Source organism: Phacochoerus africanus, chromosome 3 (assembly GCF_016906955.1).
Source record: "Phacochoerus africanus isolate WHEZ1 chromosome 3, ROS_Pafr_v1, whole genome shotgun sequence".
Classification (NCBI taxonomy): domain Eukaryota; kingdom Metazoa; phylum Chordata; class Mammalia; order Artiodactyla; family Suidae; genus Phacochoerus; species Phacochoerus africanus.
Genome location: NC_062546.1, coordinates 124,656,950 through 124,679,532, shown reverse-complemented (window position 1 = coordinate 124,679,532; position 22,583 = coordinate 124,656,950). Strand labels below are relative to the sequence as shown.

At 37.4% G+C, this 22,583-nt stretch overlaps 1 protein-coding gene across 2 annotated transcripts in view; it reads left to right on the top strand.

Annotated features, from left to right (window-relative positions):
• Positions 1-22,583, top strand: part of UGGT1 (UDP-glucose glycoprotein glucosyltransferase 1) — a 124,938-nt gene that overhangs the window by 60,558 nt on the left and 41,797 nt on the right. Inside the window, exons 19-26 of one of the 2 annotated variants that reach the window (XM_047772591.1) lie at positions 4,328-4,448; positions 10,759-10,857; positions 11,636-11,659; positions 12,159-12,253; positions 14,701-14,907; positions 15,668-15,799; positions 16,592-16,722; positions 19,515-19,610. In XM_047772591.1, coding sequence (XP_047628547.1) covers positions 4,328-4,448; positions 10,759-10,857; positions 11,636-11,659; positions 12,159-12,253; positions 14,701-14,907; positions 15,668-15,799; positions 16,592-16,722; positions 19,515-19,610 — 905 coding nt within the window. The remainder of the gene's footprint in view (positions 1-4,327; positions 4,449-10,758; positions 10,858-11,635; positions 11,660-12,158; positions 12,254-14,700; positions 14,908-15,667; positions 15,800-16,591; positions 16,723-19,514; positions 19,611-22,583) is intronic. The other variant, XM_047772592.1, reaches the window with a different exon arrangement.

The window sequence follows — 22,583 nt, the reverse complement described above, 5'->3', positions numbered from 1 at the left end:
AGTTAGATTCATTTCTGCTGTGCCACAATGGGAGCTCCCTATTTCAAAAATTCTTAAGAGCTTAACCAATTTAAGGGACATTTGTTCTACCTGAAAGGAACTTAGACATAGAAAAATTCAAACATATTATACATATATATATATATATATATATATGCATACACACATGCATATATATATATACACACACACACACTAAATGAAGAATTAATTACCATTTCTTCTAGACTGTTCTTAGTTTTCACATATATATATATAGTTATTGTTGAGATATAACTTGCATACTATAGAACTCATTCTTTTAAGGTGGACATATTCAGTGGGTTTTTGTATTTACACAGAATTATGTAACTGTTACCTCTGTGTAATTTCAGTGCATTATCATCACCCCTAAAATAGAACTGACACCCAGTAGCAATCCCCATTTTCTCCTATCCTAGCCCCTGGCAACCATGAATCTGTTTTCAGGCTGTATGGATTTGCCTATTTTGGACATTTTATATAAAGGGATTCATACAATCTGTGGTCTTTTGTGTTGATTTCTTTCACTTAACATAATGTTTTCAAGATTTATCCTTGTTGGAGCACATGCCGGTGTGTCATTTCTTTTTATGGCCAAAATATAGTCCCTTGAATGGATATACCACGTTTTATTTATTCATTCAACAGTGGTGCATGTTTGTGTTGTTTCCACTTTTTGGCTACTGTGAATAATGCTGCTGCTATAAGGAACTGTGTACAAATTCTGTACAGACATACGTTTTCAACTTCTTGGGTATATACCTGGGAGTGGAATTGCCTGCTCATATAGTCATTATGTCTTAACAGTAATTCTCTTTTCAGCAGAACTGCTAGATTTTTCCAAAGCTGAGAAGATCGCAGTACACTTAAGTATTCTTAGTAGCTTGAGAGGGAAATCAAGGTCCAGCACCCTTATCGGTGATGAGTATTGAGACAGAGCTAATGGAAAGACTGAAATGATTTCTCAGTTTGGCTCAGTGTATTTAATTATTTAAAAATTCCCATTGATGGAGTTCCCGTCGTGGCGCAGTGGTTAACGAATCCGACTAGGAACCATGAGGTTGCGGGTTCGGTCCCTGCCCTTGCTCAGTGGGTTAACGATCTGGCGTTGCCGTGAGCTGTGGTCTAGGTTGCAGGCGCGGCTCGGATCCCGCGTTGCTGTGACTCTGGCGTAGGCTGGTGGCTACAAGCTCCGATTCAACCCCTAGCCTGGGAACCTCCATATGCCGCGGGAGCGGCCCAAGAAATGAAATGGCAACAACAACAACAACAACAAAAAAGAAAACGACAAAAAGACAAAGAAAAAATTCCCATGGTTATTAAATCATCATAAAAAAATAAAAAATAATCTCCTTCTGTATGTTGCCATCCACCTACCCACCTTCTAACCTTCCAATAATAGGTAGTTGCTATTTTAAATTTCCTCAGAATTCTTCCAAAGCATTTATGCATCTGTATGCTAATAATGAATATTTACTCCTTCTCAATCTTTATTCAAAAGTGGGAGCATAAGATGTAACTATACCTTGGTTTTTTCACTTAAAAATGTATATATTATAGGTCTCTCTAATTCACTGCTTGAGAAGATTAAGGTGGCTCTGTAGTATTCCATTACATCAATGGGTCTCAGGAAGGAGCACTTGTTATTCATGGAGCTATGGAATGAAACATGAAAACTGTTTTCATTTGAATGGGTTTGGGTTTATTTTCCAAAATTAAGAGTAGTGTGGTAGAAATGGTAATTACTTTCATTTTTGTTTAGTAATATTAATGAAAAGAGAAAAAATATTTCAACTATCCAGTCTCCATTTAAAAATTTTTTTCAACACTTTTGGATGTAAAAATTTAGAAGAGTTTTTCTTTTTCTTGTTTTTCACATATCAGCATATCTGTGGCTTAAAAAGAATGATGATTTTCAAACATTATTCTCTGTTTGAATACCAGTTTTCCTCTGTTTCTCTTTGTAATGCTAGTGAGAATTTTGGCTTGATCTAGATAATAAAGTTTTTTTTTAAATTTTTTTAATGATTCCTTTACAATGTTCTGTCAGTTTCTGCTGTACAACAGTGACCCAAAAAAATATATACATTCTTTTTTCTCACATTGTATTCCATCATGTTCTATCATAAGTGGTTAGATATATAGTTCTCTGTTCTATACAGCAGGATCTCATTGCCCATCCACTCCAAATGTAAGTTTTCATCTACTAACCCCAGACTCTCAGTCCATCCCATTCCCTTCCTCTCCCCCCCTGCAAACACGAGTCTGTCCTAAATGTCCATGATCTTTTTTGTTTTGTAGATAGATCCTTTGGGCCATATTTTAGACTTCACATGTTAAGTTATATCATATGGTGTCTTGTCTTTCTCTTTCTGACTTACTTCATTCAGGATGAGAGTCTCTAGTTGCATCCATGTTGCTGCAAATGGCACTATTTTTTGTGGCAGAGTAGTATTCCATTGTATATGTACCACATCTTCCTAATCCATTCATCTGTCAATGGACATTTAAGTTGTTTCTATGTCTTGGCTATTGTGAATAGTGCTGTGATGAATATATGGGTGCATGTGTCTTTTTCAGTGAAAGTTTTGTCTGGATATATGCCCAGGAGTGGGATTGCCAGGTCATATGGTAGTTCTATATCTAGTTTTCTGAGGTATTTCCATACTGTTTCCACAGTGGTTATACCAATTTACATTCCCAACAATAGTGTAGGAGGGTTCCCTTTTCTCCACACCCTCTCCACCATTTGTTATTTGTTGACTTGTTAATGATGGCCACTCTAACTGGTGTGAAGTGGTACCTCATTGTAGTTTTTATTTGCATTTCTCTAATAATTAGAGAAATTATTGGTAATGAACATTATTATGGTATTGAGCATTTTTTCATGTGCCTTCTGGCCATCTGTATGTCTTCTTTGGTGAAATGTCTATAGGTCTTTTGCCCATTTTTCAATTGGGTGGTTTGTTTTTTTGTTGTTGTAGATAAGTTTTATTTTAAATATTATGATAAAAGTTATATGTGCTTCCACACATATTTAGAAAATCCTAAATTTGGGAAATACTGAAGTATATTAGAAAAATGAAAGTTCTTCCCCTCTTCTCAATCCATAGAGAAATATTTCTGTGGTCTCCATGTATACTGGTTTTTATATATGCATATGTGCATTTTTAGCTTACCTTTCTAATTATGTTTTAGCTCTACATTTCTGAACATAACACCTCTATCCCAATACTTTTAGATTGTTACATAGTAGTTCTTCTTAAGGATGAGCAATCATTTATTTTGTCCCTTAATGTTGGATGTTGCTTATAGATGTTCGCTTTTATAAATAATGCACAGTGACTATTCAAATATGTGTATCTTTTTACCTTGTAAATTTTTTTGAGAAATAACCAATTATTAGTATTGGGTCAAAGGGTAATAATACGCATTTTAAATTTTGCACTAAATTGAGTATAAAAAGATACAACATGCAGACAGTGTAAAATTCAAAATGTGTATGGAGGTATAAATGAAGAGAGTCTGTCACTTCTTCATTTCTGTTTATGTGCTATTCATCTTTTCTTTCTGGAAACAGCCACTGTGTGTGTGTGCAGATGAGCTGCATTAAAATGTATGTACATTTATTGAAATATGGTTTTGTATGAAAATACATTGAGTGTGAAAAACATGCATTTACACTAGATCACCATTTACACTATTTACTAGCCATTTACACTAGATCACCTTCACGAAGTGCCAGTATTTCTCTACCATGAGAAGTGTGAAAGGGAAGAGTTGATGATAAATGACTTATCATTATCATTGTAATAATCAAGTAATGTAGGATTAGTTGGATGCCTAGATTGAACGTCTAGGGGTGATTTTTATTACAAAGTATATTAACTCCTTGAGTACAGTCATTTGGTTTTTCTTCTTTAGGGAGAAGCTAACTGTGAGTAGATCTCAGGATGGATTTTTGCTTCTCTTAAATTTTAACTGATTTCTCGAGCTTGCTTCTGTGATGAGATCAAATAAACATGGGTTTGCATTTCATATTCACTTCTCATGAGCTCTATGACTTGAAGTTATTTAACCTTTCTGTACCACATCTTCCTCACACTGTGGAATGGGTTAGAGATACTGTATGTAAAGCGCCATGCTTGGGATCCTAAAACATGGTAACTTCTATTTTTATCTGTTGCTAGTACATTAGAAGTTATTATAAAGTTCATGCTTTTTTAGTTCCTAAGAGGTTGATCAGTTTTGTTTAATGTGCATCCCACCCTCGCCCTGTTTCTTTTCTTTTCTTTTTTTCCTATAGGGTGAACTGTCCCTTGATCAAGATGTGGTAGAGTATATCATGAATCAGCCAAATGTGGTTCCACGAATCAACTCAAGGATTTTGACAGCTGAGCGCGAATACTTGGACTTAACAGCAACCAGTAAGGAGTGTTTCAGGAACAACTCTGGGCTTTTTTGGTCTGTCTTGGAGAATCTTTGCATTTATTGGATTGTAATGTTCAGAATATAACTTGTGATTGTGACAAAGTTTTGTGTAAGCTCATTGCATCTTCAGTTCATTATATGAGCTTCTAAATTCACAAGAGTTTCCTCTGAAAGGAGAGAAACTCTTCCTTTGACAAATCTTTGTAAACTCTGAAAGGTATTCAGTGCTTTTCAAATGCTAACTAACCTTAAGCATTAGATGGTCAGAATGGACCTGGACTGTTGTCTAAAATCAGTCAGCAATACTGTTGATAAATATCTCAAATAACTTTACTCTGAGAATGCTTTTTGGAAAAATAAAGCTTCATCAAGAAACAGCGTATATGCCATAAAACTCAACCTTTCAGAGTATATAGCTGTAAAGTGTATAATTTTTAGTGTATTCTCAAAGTTATGTGATCATCACACTAATTTTAGAACATTATCATCTCCCTCTGAAGAAATGATGTACCCTATTAATAACCACTCTCCACTTCCCTCTTCTTCTGTCCTTCAGCTACCGCTCATTTAGTTTCTGTTTTTATGGATTTTTCTATTCTGGATGTTTCATATCATTGGAAGTTTTTGGTGACTGGCATCTTTCACTTAGCATGAAGTTATATTAAAGTTCATCCAGCGTTGCCGTGAGCCAGGGTGTGTAGGTCGCAGACACGGCTCAGATCCTGTGTTGCTGTGGCTGAGGCGTATGCCTGCAGCTACAGCTCTGATTCGACTCCTAGCCTGGGAACTCCATGTGCTGCAGGTGTGGCCTTAAAAAAAAAAAAAAAAAAAAAGGGTTCATATGCATTGTAGCCTGTTTCAGAACTTTATTCCTTTCTATGATTTCAATATTCCATTGTATAGATAGGTCACATTTTGCTTATCTGTTGCTTAGTTGGTGAATGTTCAGATTGTTTCTGCAAGAATACCTTTTTAAGAGGCTAGGTCCAGATAGTTTGTTTCTTTCCCTTTCCTTTGAGCCTCTAAAGGCCACTTTAACAAACTGCTGAAATAAAGTAGAGCTGTCATCACTTGCCCAGGAAGCCTCACTGGGGAAGAAAGGATATTTGTAATGGGGAAGTCAAAACCAAGTGTATCTGTTGTAGTTGAATACAGTGAATACATAGATCTGTTTATGGTTGTTACTTTATTGCAGCTATCTCTAGTCTACTTGAAACTAAATTCCTTTTTCAGGAAGAAGAAAACACTTAAGTATAGGCAAAGGAAAATGCACATGTGTTCTTATATTTGAAAAAGAAAGCAGTAAGAAAGTGCTTCTTACTTTCTTATTCTACTAATACTTTCTTGCTCTACTAATACCTAAGAGTATAGTATTATGAGTCTTTGTCCTTAGTTTTTGTTGTTTCCATCATTTTAAATTAGTCTGTAAAGAGTTATCTTCGGAGTATTCATGAATAAGGAATGTAAAAATAGTTCTATGTTTTTGCATATCTTTCTCCTGGGAGTGTTGTAGTAGTCAGCTATGAAATGATACTAGTCCACAGTGGCCAGGATGCACTAGCAGGTGTGCTTGGTGAGCATTTTAGAGCTGTCAGTGAAGGAGCAGCTGGCATCCTCCTAACCCAGTAGTCTTAGCTCCATCACCTACACTGCTCTTGGCCTTTGCTCTCTTGGACTAAGTTTTAAGGCTATGGTATTTCCTTCTCGCCCCTACATGAAATCATGGGCCATTTCTGTCTTATTCACCATTGCTTATTACCTTCACTAGATTTTTGATTGAATACATAGGCCCCTTGTTGATTGAAAGGATAGATGGGTGAGTGGGTGGACAAATAGATGGGTGGGTGGGCAAGCAAGCTGTGCTTGGAGGCACGTGCAAGAAGCATGGCATTTGTACTGAGGTGTAAATGATGCATAAGCAATCCAGGGGATTGCTGGAGATAGAGGGTTTATGATACCAGTCTGGAAACCATCTTGTAGGTAGGAAGAAATTACTGGTATTTAGAGCAAGGGAATGATTTGATGAAACTGGAATTTTACCGGGAATAATCTGAGGGGCAAATGATTAATAAGAGCATTGCCCATAGGCACTAATCTGAAAATGGCCTTTTGTTTCTCTTAACGTTACAAATGTATATATATTGTCTTTTTAGGGCCAGACCTGCAGTATATGGAGGTTTCCAGGTTAGGGGTTGAACTGGAGCTGTAGCCACCAGCCTACACCAAGCCATAGCAACATCAGATCTAAGCCGTGTCTGTGACCTACACCACAGCTCACAGCAACGCCGGATCCTTAACCCATTGAGAGAGGCCAGGGATTGAACCTGTGTTTTCATGGATACTAGTCACATTCGTTTCTGCTGAGCCATGATGGGAACTCCTACTGATGTATTATTGATAGACATGAAATAATCAAAATAAGAGTTTTCTTAATATTTTCTCTCCAGTTTATCTTTTCTTACCATCAAATAGGATAGGGAAACATTTCTTATGTGAGTGGACTATGGAAAGCAGAGATGAAGTTCAGGGGATCTCTTATTTTATTTTATCTTTGCCTTTTTGTCTTTTTTAGGTCCGCATCCGCAGCATATTGAGGTTCCCAGGCTAGGGGTCCAATCAGAGCTGTAGCCGCCAGCCTACACCAGAGCCACAGCAATGCAGGATCTGAGCTGTGTCTGTGACCTACACCACAGCTCATGGCAACTCTGGATCCTTAACCCACTGAGCGAGGCCAGGGATTGAACCCGCAACCTCATGGTTCCTAGTTGGATTCATTAACCACTGAGCCACAATGGGAACTCCTATTTTATTTTATTTTTTAGGGCCTCACCCAGAGCATATGGAAGTTCCCAGGCTAGGGTCAAATCGGAGCTGCAGCTGCTGGCCTATGCCACAGTCACAGCAATGTCAGATCCAAGTTACATCTGAAACCTGTACCACACTGCTCACAGCAACCCAGATCCTTAACGAGGGGATCTCTTTAAAAGATCCTCCTCAGGACTCACAGCTGAAAGTCAGCTAGCTCAAAAAATGCTTGGTGAGTGGCATTAAGGTGGCGGAATAGAAGGACTGGAGCTCAACTTCTCTCGTAAAAACGACAAAATTCACAACTAAAGACTGAGCAATCTCCACCCAAATGGACTGGAAACCTTAAAAAAGATACCCTACTCCAGAAGAAAAAGAGGAGGACACATCAAGAGATAGGAGGGGTGATTTCACAGAGACTCACCTACAGGAGTGAGAGTTCTGAGCCCCACATCAAACCCTCATGTGCGGGGATCTGGCACTGGGAGAAAGAGCCCCTGGAGCATCTGGCATTGAAGGCCAGTGGGGCTTGTGTGCAGGAGCTCCACAGGACTCTGGGAAGCGGAGACCCCATTCTTAAAAGGCGCACACAGACTTTCACGTGCACTGGGTCCCAGGGCAGAGTGAGGTCTCCATAGGAATCTGGGTCAAACCTGACTGTAGTTCTTGGAGGACATCCTGGGAAAACAGGGGTGAAGGTGGCTTGTTGTAAGGGAAGGACATTGAAAGCAAAGCTCTCGGGAATATTCAGCAGCTGCCTTTCTCTGGAGGCAGCCATTTTGGGAAAATCTGGCCCCACCCCATCAATCAGGCTGGGAAGCCCCAGGAAAACAATAATGCAGGTGGGATCACAGCCCCGCCCCTCAGTAAACAGGCTATCTAAAGACCCCTCAGGCACACAGCTGCCTCTAATCCCATCCAGAGACTAAGCCCCACCCACCAGAGGGATTAGAATCAGCTCCACCTACCAGTAGGCAGGCACAAGTCCCTCCCATCAGGAAGCCTACAGCAAGCCCCCATACTGACCTCAGCCATAAGGGAGGCAGACGCCAGAAGTAAGAGAGGCTACAACTCTATTATCTATAAAAAGGTCACCACACCAAAAACCTATAAAAATGAAAAGACAGAGAACTAGAACTCAGATGAGGGAGAAAGGAAAAACCCCAGAAAATCAGCTAAGTGATGAGGAGATTCTCAGCCTCCAGGAAAAAGACTTTAGACTGTTGATGCTGAAGATGATGCAAGACATTGGAAATAAACTGGAGGCAAAGATGGATACCTTACAGGAAACACTGACCGAAGAGATACAAGATATAAAACTTAAACGTGAAGAGATGCAAAATACAATAACTGAAATAAGAAATTCACTAGAAGCAGCTAACAGCAGAATACAGGAGGCAGAAGAGCGAATAAGTGAGGTGGAGGAAAGATTAGAAGAAATTATGGATGTGGAACAGAAAAGAGAAAAAAGATTGAAAACAAATGAAGAGAGTCTCAGAGAACTCTGGAAACACGTTAAATGCGCCAACATCCCTATTATAGGGCTGCCAGAAGGAGAAGAGAGAGAAGGGGACAGAAAAAATATTCTAAGAGATAATAGCCGAAAACTTCCCTAACATGGGAAAGGAATCACTCATTCAACCAAGGAAGCGCAATGAGTAACATATAAAATAAACCCAAGGAGGAATATACCAAGACACATATTAATCAAACTGATCCAAATAAAAGACAGAGAAAATCTTGAAAGCAGCTAGGGAAAAGAAATAAGTAACATACAAGGGAACCGTGATAAGGGTATCAGCAGATTTTTCAGCAGGAACTCTGCAGGCCAGAAGGGAGTGGCGTGAAAAAACCTCCCACCAGGATTACTTTACCCAGCAAGGCTCTCATTCAGATTTGAAGGAGAAATCAAAACCTTCACAGATAAGCAAAAGCTGAGAGAATTCAGCAACACTAAACCAGCCTTACAACAAATACTAAAGGAACTTCTCTAGGCGGAAAAGAAAAGACAGCAACAGGAAACAAAAATTCCACAAATGACAAGGCTCACCAGTAAAGATATGAAATCATCCATGCACAATTATACCACCAAATTTAGAAATCATGAGAAGAGGTAGGTACAAATGCAGGACACTGGAGATGAACTTGCAATTAAGAGAACAACAACTTAAAACAATCTCCTATATATATAGACTCTTCTATCAAAACATCAGAATAACTGCAAACCAAAAATCTACAATTGATACACAAACAAGGAATCTCTGGAGAAGAGATATATATCTCATAGTAAATAAGTGCATAATCCACCATGAAGGGGGTCATTTGACATCATTCTTGGAATGCTGAAGTCTTCTTAGATCTGATTCTGATTTCCTCTCCATCAAAGAATTTATGATAATTATAATTAAATAATGCAACTGTACAATTAAATAATACAGTTCTACAATTGTATTATTAATAATCATTTCTCTCCATGGTACAATGTAAGGTCTATAATGTCTTGTTTATCACATCACCTAGAATGGTGTAATGCTTATATTGAAGAATCAATAAGATGTAACAAGTTGTGAGGACATATTTATATAGTTACACTGTTTCTTTAACCAATTTATGCATTTTATATTTTACCTATTTTCAGAGGGTATATTATTTTTGTCATTCTTACCAGTTAAGTTATTCTTTTTATTATGCTATATAAAATGTTTAATGATATATAAGGCTTCTTTATAAATTTTAGTTGCATAATATATCGATTTTAATATAATGCTAATTTTTAAAGAAAAATTGAAGTGTAATAGATAATACTAAATAGTAAGAATGAAAGCCATACAAAATGGGATAAAGTATAGAATAAATTTCCTATTTGTCTCAGCATATTTTCCATTCCACTTCAGCAGAGGGAGTCACTTAATCTGTTTCTTAAGATCCATGATATAATAATCTGTGTGAATGTAATTGTGTTTAAATGTGTGTATTTTATTTTGTAAAAAATATAAATTAAATTTCAGAATAAAAAAAAAAAATGCTTGGTGATGGAAGTTTCTACCTACTCTGTGAAAAATGAAGCAGTTCCCTGAGCCCAACCCTAGCCCAAATTGTATGACGTGTATAAAATTATTTTGTTATTTTGAAATTCTTTTCAAACGTGGAATGAATAAATCAGCAATAGATCTCCCAATCATAGGTCATAAATATATTAGTTTGCAAAATAAATAAATAGTAATCCTCCTGATGTAAAGAGTAGGAATAGAATAAATTTAAACTATTAATTGACAAATACATATATGACTTAAGTGTGAGATATGTACATTTTTTGTTTGTGTCTTAAAATGCCATTAATGGGTAGGCATCATGTGAACTTCCATAAAAGTGAAACTTAATATATTTCACTCATGTATTTTATTAAAAAGTATATTATGGTCAAATCATATTATCAATTGAATATTAACATTAGATTGAATTTAGGCATATTAATTATAAATCTACTTTGTTTTTTTCCAGATAACTTTTTTGTGGATGATTATGCTAGATTTACTGTCTTGGATTCTCAAGGCAAGACTACTGCTATAGCCAATAGTATGAATTATCTGACTAAGAAAGGTAATACATTTTAGGCTTATCTTGAATTCTACTTTTTTCTTTTAAGTATTTGCAAAAAATTTTAATTTTTAGTGTCTGTTAGGAGACTCCATAACTTCTTTTATTAATTATTTTGCATAATTATTTAAGTCTAGTTGAAAATTAATCATTTAATACATGTTGAAAATTTGTTTTTATGCACATTTGAAAATTCAGATATTGTAAGTTTTAGATTAAGGGCAAAAGGAAAATTTTTTTTGGTGGTTCAAAATGGAAAAAGAATTATGATGAAGAATGGGTTAATGGATTGAAAATTGGTTTGGCTTGCTTCTTCAATGACAACATTGGGTTAAGTTTTTTAAGGCTTTATAAGATAAAATTGGTTCAAGAAATCCTTTGCATGTTCTTAAAGTCACTTTTATGTAGAGTTATTTATTTAGAAAAAAACTGTATAAAATAATAATCCTTTTAATGGCAGACAGATGCTTTCCCCCTCTGGTCACACTTATTACTCTTTCAAAGCACTGACTGTCATTTAAGACAGATGTTCTTATCCCTGTTGTGATCTTCCCCCAGAGAGAGTTTTTCAGTTTCCAGATATATGTAAGTACAGGCAAGTCCTCCATTTGGTTCCTCAAGGAAGTTGGTTCTGAGGGTTCCTGGAACAGTGCTGTAACACTAATGGGCCTAAGCAGCAGAAAGAAGCATAGATGATTTAAATTTTGACTCTTATAGTAGGCATTAATTATAAAAATGACATTTTCTTTTCTTCTACTCCTTTTCCTTTACTTTTGTCCAGGAATGTCCTCCAAGGAAATCTATGGTAACTTGAAACTTCAGAATGTTCTATTCCTTTTATTAATTATCTTATGTGGTTTCAGGCACCATTGTAATTCAGTTTGTTGAAACTTTTTGAGATGTTTCTGGAACCTGTGGGTATTAGAAAATTTATCAGTGCAGATAAATTCTGTATAAGTATTTGCAAAGAATGATATTTTGGAAAGTTACCAATGAATGTGATTAAAGACTGTAATGTTACCCACACGTTCAAGAGCTCTTTTTCATTTTATATGCTAAAAGATGCCCAAACCAAAATAGAATTAATAAGTGCATGTTTGTAGTTTGTAATTAAGCCACATGGAAGGTTACCCTGCTTTTGTTCTAGTATCAAAGTTTCACTACTTCTGTTTTGTATTTTTATTAAACTTTTATTTCTCATTTCATGCATGGTTTTTAGAAGTTCTTTGGTTTAATAACAGTATTGAAACATAGCATTTGCTTTTTTCCCTCCAACTCAATACGTTGTTTTTATTTTTCTACAGATGATTCTTTTATTAGGCCAGTAACTTTTTGGATTGTTGGGGATTTTGATAGCCCTTCTGGAAGGCAGTTATTATATGATGCTATTAAACATCAGGCAAGTATCTACAACTTCATTCTGTATCTTTGTTTTAGGGGGCAGTTATCTTCATGGGCATCTTTGTGCTGTTGTTCTTGTGGGAAGGCTGGATTGTGCTTTTTTTGTGCTTGAGGGAGAGAAGCATTGTTTTTTCAGAGGTCTGGCAGCCAATGAGAAAATAGAGAAGACTACAATATTCTTTTTGTAAGGAAACATTATTTTATTTTTGTATTAGTCTTTTAAAAAATTTTTTTATTATAGTTGATTATTTAATCATAGGTTTTTATTGTATCATTGTTCATGTTCTTGCTGCAAGGATGCTGCAAAGTTCGTGTTGTATGGGAGAGACAGGGTCCTTACCTGAAAGGAGAGTCAGATTTTTTTGAAAAAGGTCCAATAAAGGAAGAAATAGCACGTAGGCGCATCAGGGTGCATATAGTAGAAGAGAAGTAGGTGTAGGTGTGCAGAGGGAGGCACATACAGGTGAGCTGAAAGCTATGTGACATGTAAACCATAGAAGTGGAACAAATGGCACTGGTGAATGGTTGAAAAGAATTTGACTCTTTTGGAGATGTCATTGTCAGAGAATGAGATTGTTACATTTCCTTTTCCTCAGTAGTTTTCAGATTGGATCTTTTTCTTTCTTTCTTTTTCTTTTTTTTTTTTTTTTGTCTTTTTAGGGCTGCACCCGAGGCATTATGGAAGTTCCCAGGCTAGGGATCGCATTGGAGCTGTAGCTGCTGGCCTATGCCACAGCCATAGCAATGCCAGATCCGAGCCACGTCTGTGACCTATACCACGGCAATGCCAGATCCTTAACCCACTGAGCTAGGCCAGGGATCGAACCTGTGCCCTCATGGATACTAGTCAGGTTTGTTACCGCTGTGCCACAACCAGAACTCCTCATATTGGATCTTCGTTCAAGTCTCACACCCCTCCTGTGTCCCCTTGTCACTCTGTGTCCCATGGAGGCTTACTAAAATACTGAAATATCCAGGTGACTTCACCTTCACTACTGTGCTGAGTACCTTTATTGTCTAAGGGAGCTGACTAGATGGTGTGGTCAGTTCAGTGTTATATCAGGAGTAGTCCCAATGAAGAATGATATATGTATAACTCACTCTAACTCAAACTGACAAAGGCTCAAGTGGTGGTAGAGTGGGAGAACAGAGAGAGAGAGTTAGATTTTTTTAAATAAATATTTAATTGAAGTAAAATATAGGTTCAAAAGAAGTATACAAATCAGCAGGATATATAGTGTCACAGAGTGAACACACCCATGTGACCACCACGAGGATTACCAAATTCCTGAAAGCACACTCTGTTTGTGGCCTTGTCACTACCCCTCCCTTTTCCTTCTTCTCACATCCCAGTATAGGTTTGCCTGTTTTTTACTTTATTTAAATGGCATCTCATAATCGATATTTGTTTGCATTTGACTTCTTTATATAGCATTTTGGAGAGTTGTCCATGATATTACAAGTAGTGATAGTTCTTTTTCATCAGGTAATATTGTATCATATGGCTATACCAGAAAATTTTGTTTGTTTACTCTATTTGATGGACAATTGTGTTGTTTCCAGTTGGGGGCTAGAAGAAAGCCGCCTACATGTATGATACTCTTGTACATGTTTTGGATGAACATAAATAAGCATAAATAAGTAAACATAAGTTGTTTATGGTTTTGATACAAGCCCTTTTTTGGTTTTATGGGTCCCAGATATCTTCTCCCATGTGGATTTTTGTCTCTTTACCCATGGAGAGATTAACTTTTACCAGAAATCTGGAAAGGCTGTGTGAATGAAGGACGATTTGAGCCGAGCCCTAAAAAATGATTGGGACTGAAAGAAGTAAAGATAGGGTGTAGTTGGTGTTCACATGCAAATATGAGGCATGAGATGTTTTAGAAAAATACAAAATGTGTTGGGGAAACATAGCACTCTCATGGTCTGTAATGTATGCTGTACTTGTAGGGATGGTAAGAAACGAAATTGGAAAGGTAGCTTGGGGATCAATTCATGTAGTGGATTAAATGCCTAATCATAGGAGTTATAGTCATAGAGCAGCGGAAATGAATCCGACTAGGAACCATGAGGTTGTGGGTTCGATCCCTGGCCTCGCTCAATGGGTTAAGGATCCGGCGTTGCTGTGAGCTGTGATGTAGGTCACAGACACTGCTCAGATCCCACATTGCTGTGGCTCTGGCGTAGGCTGGCAGCTACAGCTCTGATTCGGCCCCTAGCCTGGGAACTTCCATATGCCGTGGGTGCAGCCCTAAAAAGACAAAAATAAATAAATAAATAAATAAAAGCCTGATTATAGCACTTCAATTTTATTTGGTATGCGGAGGAGAACTACCACAACTTAAATGTTATTTGCTACTTATGGAATGTGATTGATGTTAATGCTGCTTTTCAAGTTCAAGCCATCGACCATATAATTCTCATTTCCCATTTTGTTGCTAGAAATCCAGTAACAATGTTAGAATAGGCATGATCAATAATCCTAGTGAAGACATAAGTTATGAGAAAACTCAGATCTCCAGAGCTATCTGGGCAGCTCTCCAAACACAGACCTCCAGCTCTGCTAAGAACTTCATCACAAAAATGGCCAAGGAGGAGACTGCAGAGGCTCTGGCTGCAGGAGCCGACATCAGCGAGTTCTCTGTTGGGGTAAGTTTCTGTGTTTTGAAGGAGGCTGCCTTGTGCTGTTATTTCAGAAGTTCATTCCCATGGGCTGATGTGTTTGTCTTGTTGCTGTTCATGATCAGGATTTGTTACTTTAGTTCTGAGCTCAGAGGATTTTTTGTTAAGTTGGAAAAGTCCAAGAAATGATAGTTTTGCCATATTCCCTTTATTACTTTTAAACTGGCTAGGTTTCAAGATATGCATATGTTTTGAGCACAAAGCCAATTGTTTTGTATAGTTTTTAAAAGATAGACAATATTTGATTTGTTTGTAGAGCAAAAAATAATAATTTGTTTATAGAGATTTAAGCCACTTCATGAGTTAGCCACTTCATGGCTTATGTGCTGATATGTTTCTAATATAGGCTCATGTTTATTCATGTTACATAGTTTTAACTGTTTTGTTAGTTTTAAATTTACTTAAAAAATGATGAATGTACTTAATATTTTAGTTGGAAAAAGAGCTCTCATTTGAAATTAGCGGATTTTAAAATGCAGAATAAAGGTATCATGAATTATAGTTTGCCAGTTGAACAATCACATAAAAGAACAGGAAAAGGAAATAAGCATTACTTGATAAGTGGGAGGGTGGGAAAAAATGGGAGGGAGAATGGAGGCATCATAATTATTAAAATTAGTTATTACTTTCCACTAAAAAAGCATTTTATGATTTATTAATGTGATTATTCATCTTTATAGTTTTCTTAATAACAATTCCTTTTCCTCAATAACAATTACTTTCCTAGGGCATGGATTTCAGTCTTTTTAAAGAGGTCTTTGAATCTTCCAAAATGGATTTCATTTTGTCTCATGCCATGTACTGCAGGGATGTTCTGAAGCTGAAGAAGGGACAGAGGGCAGTGATCAGCAATGGAAGGGTGAGAATTTTGTCCTGAGACAAGGTTGACTTCAAATTAGATCAGTGAGCAGATTTGACAGCATTCTTCTCTGAAGCTAGTAAACTCTTCAAACAGAGCCACTTTTCCCAAGGTGATTAGGGCTTACGCAGTGCTAATGATCATTTCTGCTCCCTTGTTCAAAGGAATTTAGTTCATTTTGGCATAAACTTCCTTATGTGCAACCTTCTTCCTGTTTAATTTTGTCCTGCCATTGTGTAAGGTGGTGAAAGTATGGTGGCTCTCTAAACAAAAGTCCATTAAGACCTTCGATACATAAAGTATTCCTCCTGTATGGGGACCATGTTTATGGTTTGTGCAGTCTATATGAATTTAATCGGTTTATGCTTAGAATTTTTCATAACTATCAACAGCCGCTGAAATGACAGTATGGCAGACATATCAAATTTTAAACTCTTAGCACTAAGGGTGAAGTCTCTGGTATATACCATTATATTTCCATTTTGGCTTTGTTGTTTATATTCAGTGAGAATTAATGAAAACAATATTGCTATTTTATTTCAGAGTCTGCTTACTGTAAAATTATTGTAAAGCATTCAGTTCTACATACACTCTGGGCCATTGGGGAACTGATAAGTGCATAATCAGATGAGTTGACTTGGGTTTATTTTCACTTTTTTCCTTGGTTTGATTTAGGTGTAAATATGACTCAGGTCTATAAAGTGATTTGGTTTGTAAGATAGCCCGAGGACAACAAGGGACTTCTCTGTAGCCTGCTAATTCCAGCACTGACCACCCTGCTCTTCTTCATAGATCATTGGGCCACTGGAGGACAGTGAACTCTTTAATCAAGATGATTTCCACCTCCTAGAAAATATCATCTTAAAAACTTCTGGACAGAAAATCAAATCTCATATTCAGCAGCTTCGGGTAGAAGAGGATGTGTAAGTTTTTCCAGAGAAGAAATTAATCAGTTTTTAATGTTATGGCTATATTAATTGAACGTTCTGCATACTACCTATTCCACGATGTTTTATTTACAGCTTTAAAACATATGTTCTTCAATCCAAGTGTTTGTTCATACTTCTTTTTTTTTGCTCTTTAGGGCTGCACTTGTGGCCTATGGAGGTTCCCAGGCTAGTGGTCCAGTTGGAGCTACAGCTGCCGGCCTACACCACAGCCACAGCAAGGGGGATCCGATCGGCATCTGTGACCTACACAACAGCTCATGGCAATTCTGGATCCTTAACCCACTGAGCGAGGCCAGAAATCAAACCTGCAACCTCATGGTTACTAGTTGGGTTCGTTTCCACCATGCCATGATGGGGACTCCTGTTTGTTTATACTTTTGTTGAAGCAAGTTAATTAATTTTGTTGTCAGTTATCTTAGCTCTCTTAATTTTTTTTTAAACTTTTGATTGTGGAGAATTTCAAACATGCAAAAGTAGAGAAGTGATTTTATTTATTTCCTTGGAATATTTATGTAAAGAGGTATTTTCTCTCATTATCCCTTTAGTTACCTTTCAGTTTTATTTTGTTCAGAAAAGAAAAGACAAGTACTTCTTTTCTTTTATTTACTAGTATGGAATAATGAATGTTTTTCTTCCATATTCCAAAGGTGATGATGAGTTGGTTATTATTTTAATTCTTTTCAGTGTTATTATTATCTTATATATTTTAATGAGTTATTTCTCAATGGAAGAAAGTTAATTATTTGACTGATATATATATACCTGGTGGGAACCTGGAGCTCATATTCATATGGTTTCTGCATTAAATATCAAATGACTGCATAGTTGGAGGATAAATGTTTGTTTAATTTTTGAGAAACCATTATTCCTTTTTCCACAGAGGCCGTACCATTTTACTTTCCTGTCAATAATGGATATAGTTCTAATTTCTCCACATCCTCACCAGCACTTCCTATTTTCTGTTTTTTTTCTTTCTTTCTTTTTTGTTTTTAGGGCTGTACCTATAGCATATGGAAGTTTCTGGGCCTGGGATTGAGTCTTAGCTGCAGCTGTGTCCTATACTGCAGCTGTGGCAATGCTGGATCCTTTAACCGACTGTACTTGGCCAGAAATTGAACCTGTGTCTTGGTGCTGCAGAGACATAGCTGATCCTGTTGCACTACAACAGGAACTCCTACAAGTCCGATTCTTAACCCACTGCACCACAGCAGGAATACCTGTTTTTTTTTTCTTCCCTAATTCCCATTCTGGTGGGTGTGAATTGTATCTCTTTGAGGTTTGATTTGTGCTTCTCTAATGATTATTGATGTTGACCATCTTTTCATGTGCTTATTTATCATTTGTATATCTTTGGGAAATAACTATCCGAGTTCTTTGCTCATTTTTAATTATTTATTTTGTTTTGTTGTTGTTGAGTTGTAGGAGTTCGTTATATATTCTGGATATCAATCCCTTATAGCATGGTATGCAGATATTTTATGCATATGATATGCAGATATTTTCTTTTTTTTTTCTTTTCTTTTTTTTTTTTTTTTGTCTTTTTGCCATTTCTTGGGCCGCTCCCGTGGCATATGGAGGTTCCCACTAGGGGTCGAATTGGAGCTGTAGCTGCCAGCCTACGCCAGAGCCACAGCAACACGGGATCCGAGCCGCATCTGCGAACACCACAGCTCACGGCAACACCGGATCCTTAACCCACTGAGCAAGGGCAGGGACCGAACCCGCAACCTCATGGTTCCTAGTTGGATTCGTTAACCACTGCGCCACGACAGGAACTCCCTTTCTTCCTCTTTATGAGTTGACTTTTCACTCTCTTGATATATTGTCCTTTGATGCGTAGTTTTATCTGTTTTCCTTTTTTTTTTTTGCTTTTCAGGGCCGCACCCACAGCATATGGAGATTCCCAGGCTAGGGGTCAAATTGGAGCTACAGCTGCCATCTACAGCCACAGTAATGTGGGATCCAAGCCATGTCTGTGACCTATACCTTAGCTCATGGCACCACTGGATCCCTGACCCACTGAGCAAGGCCGAGGATCAAACCCACATCCTCATGGATACTGGTTGTATTCATTTCCACTGAGCCACAGCGGGAACTCCTTTCTCTCTCTCTCTCGTATGTGTGTGTGTGTGTGTGTGTGTGTGTGTGTGTGTCTTTTTAGGGCTGCACCCATGGCATATGGAGGTTCAGGCTAGGGGTCAAATTGGAGCTGTAGCTGCTGGCCTACACCACAGCCACAGCAATGCATGATCCGAGTTGAGTCTGTAGCCTGCACCACAGCTCATGGCAATGGCGGATCCTTAACCCACTGAGTGAGTGCAGGAATCGAACCCACAACCTCATGGTTCCTAGTCAGATTCGTTTCCGCTGTGCTACCAATGGGAATTCCACCTCATTGGTTCTTGAGTGATGCCCTTTGTTTTAGCCTATGAAATATTTTGCTGATGCAAGCCGGGAGGTACCCCATGACTTGAAGCCACTGTGTCACAGGCATAGGCTTGATGTGGCCCCCTTGGACCACTCCCTTTCTCTGTGGTCCTTGGAGACCTTGTGGACTGTATAATTGCCAGACTATGTACTATGCACACTTATAAAACTCATCAAGTACAAAATCTGTACCTTTTTTCTCAAGCCTGTTGGTGCAGAGTTTATACTTTGTTCACACCGTCTTGTTAGCATTCAGTACTTAGGTTGATTATATTATTTCCGGCAACAATTGCAAACCTTCAGTTAAAGAGATGCTAAGTTTTCACCATGTCTTTCAGAGCAAGTGACTTGGTAATGAAGGTGGATGCTCTTCTGTCAGCTCAACCAAAAGGAGATACGAGAATCAAGTATCAGTTTTTCGAAGACAGACACAGGTATCGAATCTGTGTTGAATTTGTTCATATTTACCTTTACCTCAGCTCCTTTATTTTTCCATATAAATTGTATATAAGTTCTTATAGGAATGGAAAACTTGGCATGCAATTTTCATATATAAAACTCATATAACAGATCTCAGTTGCGTAAAAGTTGACATTTATTTCTAAATAAATCTTGAAATAGTTCTGAATACACCCTTTAAGAAAATAGCACTTAATGGAACAAGTCAGTTGCAATTTTCTGATATTAAAGAATAAACAGGTTGTTGGAGCACTTGTCTCATCTCATTTTTTATTGAAAGCTGTCTTGTTTTCAATAAAACATAAATAAGTATAACATTATAAGGAAGTCTTTGTCTTTCATTTTCCAGTTTTTTGATTTTGACAAGTTCAAAGCCAGAGAAGGTTTGAAAGACTTTTTTTTTCCCTGCTATATAGCAAGGGGATCAAGTTATCCTTACATATATACATTTTTTCCCCCACCCTTTGTTCTGTTGCAATATGAGTATCTAGACATAGTTGGTTTGAAAGACTTTTACAGTGACCACCCAAATATCTTTAACCTAGCTTTACCAATTATTAACATTGTGCTACACTTATTCCTGTGTATATGTGTGTGCATGTGTGTATGTATAGTGTATGTTTGCATATAAACATCCATGCATTCACATTTTTTGAACCAGAGTATATTGTAGACATCATTGTACGTCATGCCTAAATTCTTCGATATGTATCTCCTGGGTACTAGGAGTAGCTCCATAGTACTATTAGCATACTTCAGCAATTAAACCTTGATAAAGTAATATTATGTAATACAGAGTCCATTTTCAAATCTCTCCAATGCCTGCTAAGACCTTTTACAAATGCTTTGTTTTTTGTTTTGGTCCATATCTCACACACACTGCAGTTAGTTGTTGTGTCTCTTTAGTCTCTTTTAAGCTACAACAGTTCTAATTCTTTTTTTCATTTATGACATTGACTTTTTTAAGAGTCCAGGCCAGTTGTCTTGTGGAATGTCCCACAGTCTGGGTTGTTTCCTTGTGATTACGTTTAAGACTAGCTTGTATTTAGGGAAAAAACCCATAGTTGATGTGTGTAGCCTTTGCCTTACCAGGTAGGTATGTAGCTTGATTGCACCTCAGAATCACCAAGGAGGCTTTAGTTACAGAAGCCTTTTTCCTGCTTCTCTTATGATTCTGGTTTAATAAGTCCTGGGTAGATTGAACTTTGGTTTAATTGGCCTGTACTTTCTCACAGCCAGTCCTTATGGGGAATCAGATTTGAGCAGACTGGTGATTGTGGGCTAGAATGGAGTTCCTCTCCTTTCTCACTGGCTGTGGCTCCTTGCTAATAACCCTGGTTTGGATTTTGCCCGAGAGCACCATCCTCTTCCTTCTGTACACTTTCAGGAAGTGACTTCTTATCTGGTTACTACCGCAGGAAACATCCTTAATTGACCTGCCGTCTTGTTTGCCTAAGAACTCTTCTCGTTTTAGAACATTGTTTCCTCTGTGTCGTATATAATTAAAATGCCCTGATTACAAATTCTGTTATGATACAAATTATAGAGACTTTCTTCTTATTGGAATTGTGTTAGTTAAATGAGTGTTTGTTATATTTAAGTCAGAAGTTTCTTATTTACACAAGAAACAAAAAGGCTAAATTATTGGTTTTATGTCCTCTATCCCTGAAAATGTGTTCCATGGAACAGGAGCAGGGCATTGTCCGGGAATCTGTTGGAAATGCAAGCCTGGCCCCAGCATCTACAATGTAATAAGATCCCTCAAGTGACTCTTGTGCACATTAAAATCGGTGAAGCAGGGTTCTTTGACATTTGCTCTACTCACATTACAAAAGTGTGTGTGATCCCCTAATCTTGTTTCTGTTCTGTCACTTTCAGCCTTATTCTGATCTTTTCTCTAGCAAATGCAGCAAGTATATTTAAACATCATTGTTAGTTTATATTGTTCTCCAGTTCCACACCAATATCCCTCTTTTCTTGGTTTTTGTCTTGCCCTCTTTTTCTTGGTACAGAGATGGAGGGTGGTTAAAAAGGTCTTACAGGGCCAGTTTCTGGGTGTGCCTGTTGTGGATCACCTATAACACTGGCTCAGAACATGGACATGTCATACAGAACTCTGCCCCAGACCCACCAGGCTTACAGGCCTGACTCACTTGCTGTTCTGTAGGGACTGTCTGAGACTCCTCTTCTTGTTTCCTTTGCGAGAGCTTGTATAATGCTCTTCTCCAATGAACCTGCCTTTTAGGTAGCACAGAGGTCCAGGTTATCTGACAGCAGTGGCACTTATACTTTGATGTTTACTTAGTTTGTTAAAATTCAGATTGCTGGACCTACTCCCAGAGTTTCTGATTCAGTACATCAGGGTTATGCCTAACAGCTTGTCTTTAACAAATTCCTGGGTAAAGCTAATGCTGCTAATCTGGAGCCACACTTTGAGAACAGCTGTTTTAAAGTTTTTTTTTTTTTTTAAAAAAGAATACTATATTGGAATAATTATTGGTAGCTGGAATTTTTTTTTTTTTTTTTTTTTGGCTGTGGTAGCAGCATGTAGAACTTCCCAGGCCAGGGATCGAACTTGAGCCACAGCAGTAACCAGAGTCATAGCAATGACAACACTGGGTTCTTAATCTCCTGAGCCACCAGGGAACTTCCCAGAATTATAAATAATTAAAAATTGAAAATGTGCTGCAATACAGCCACAAAGCTATTCTGTTGGTTATTTATAAAAACAGTTTGGATTTGAAATAACCATCATTACCATTTAAACTGTATTTACCCAATTTTGTTGTTACATTCTGTTTTGTACTTTTGTTTTCGTCCTGCAGGGTAAATGTTCTTATATAAAAGTGGTGATTAGTATCCTAACCACATTAAAATATTGTTCAGAGCAAACAAAGATAAGCATTGATGTCTGCAGTTAATATTTAGGGAATATTGGATGTATTTTA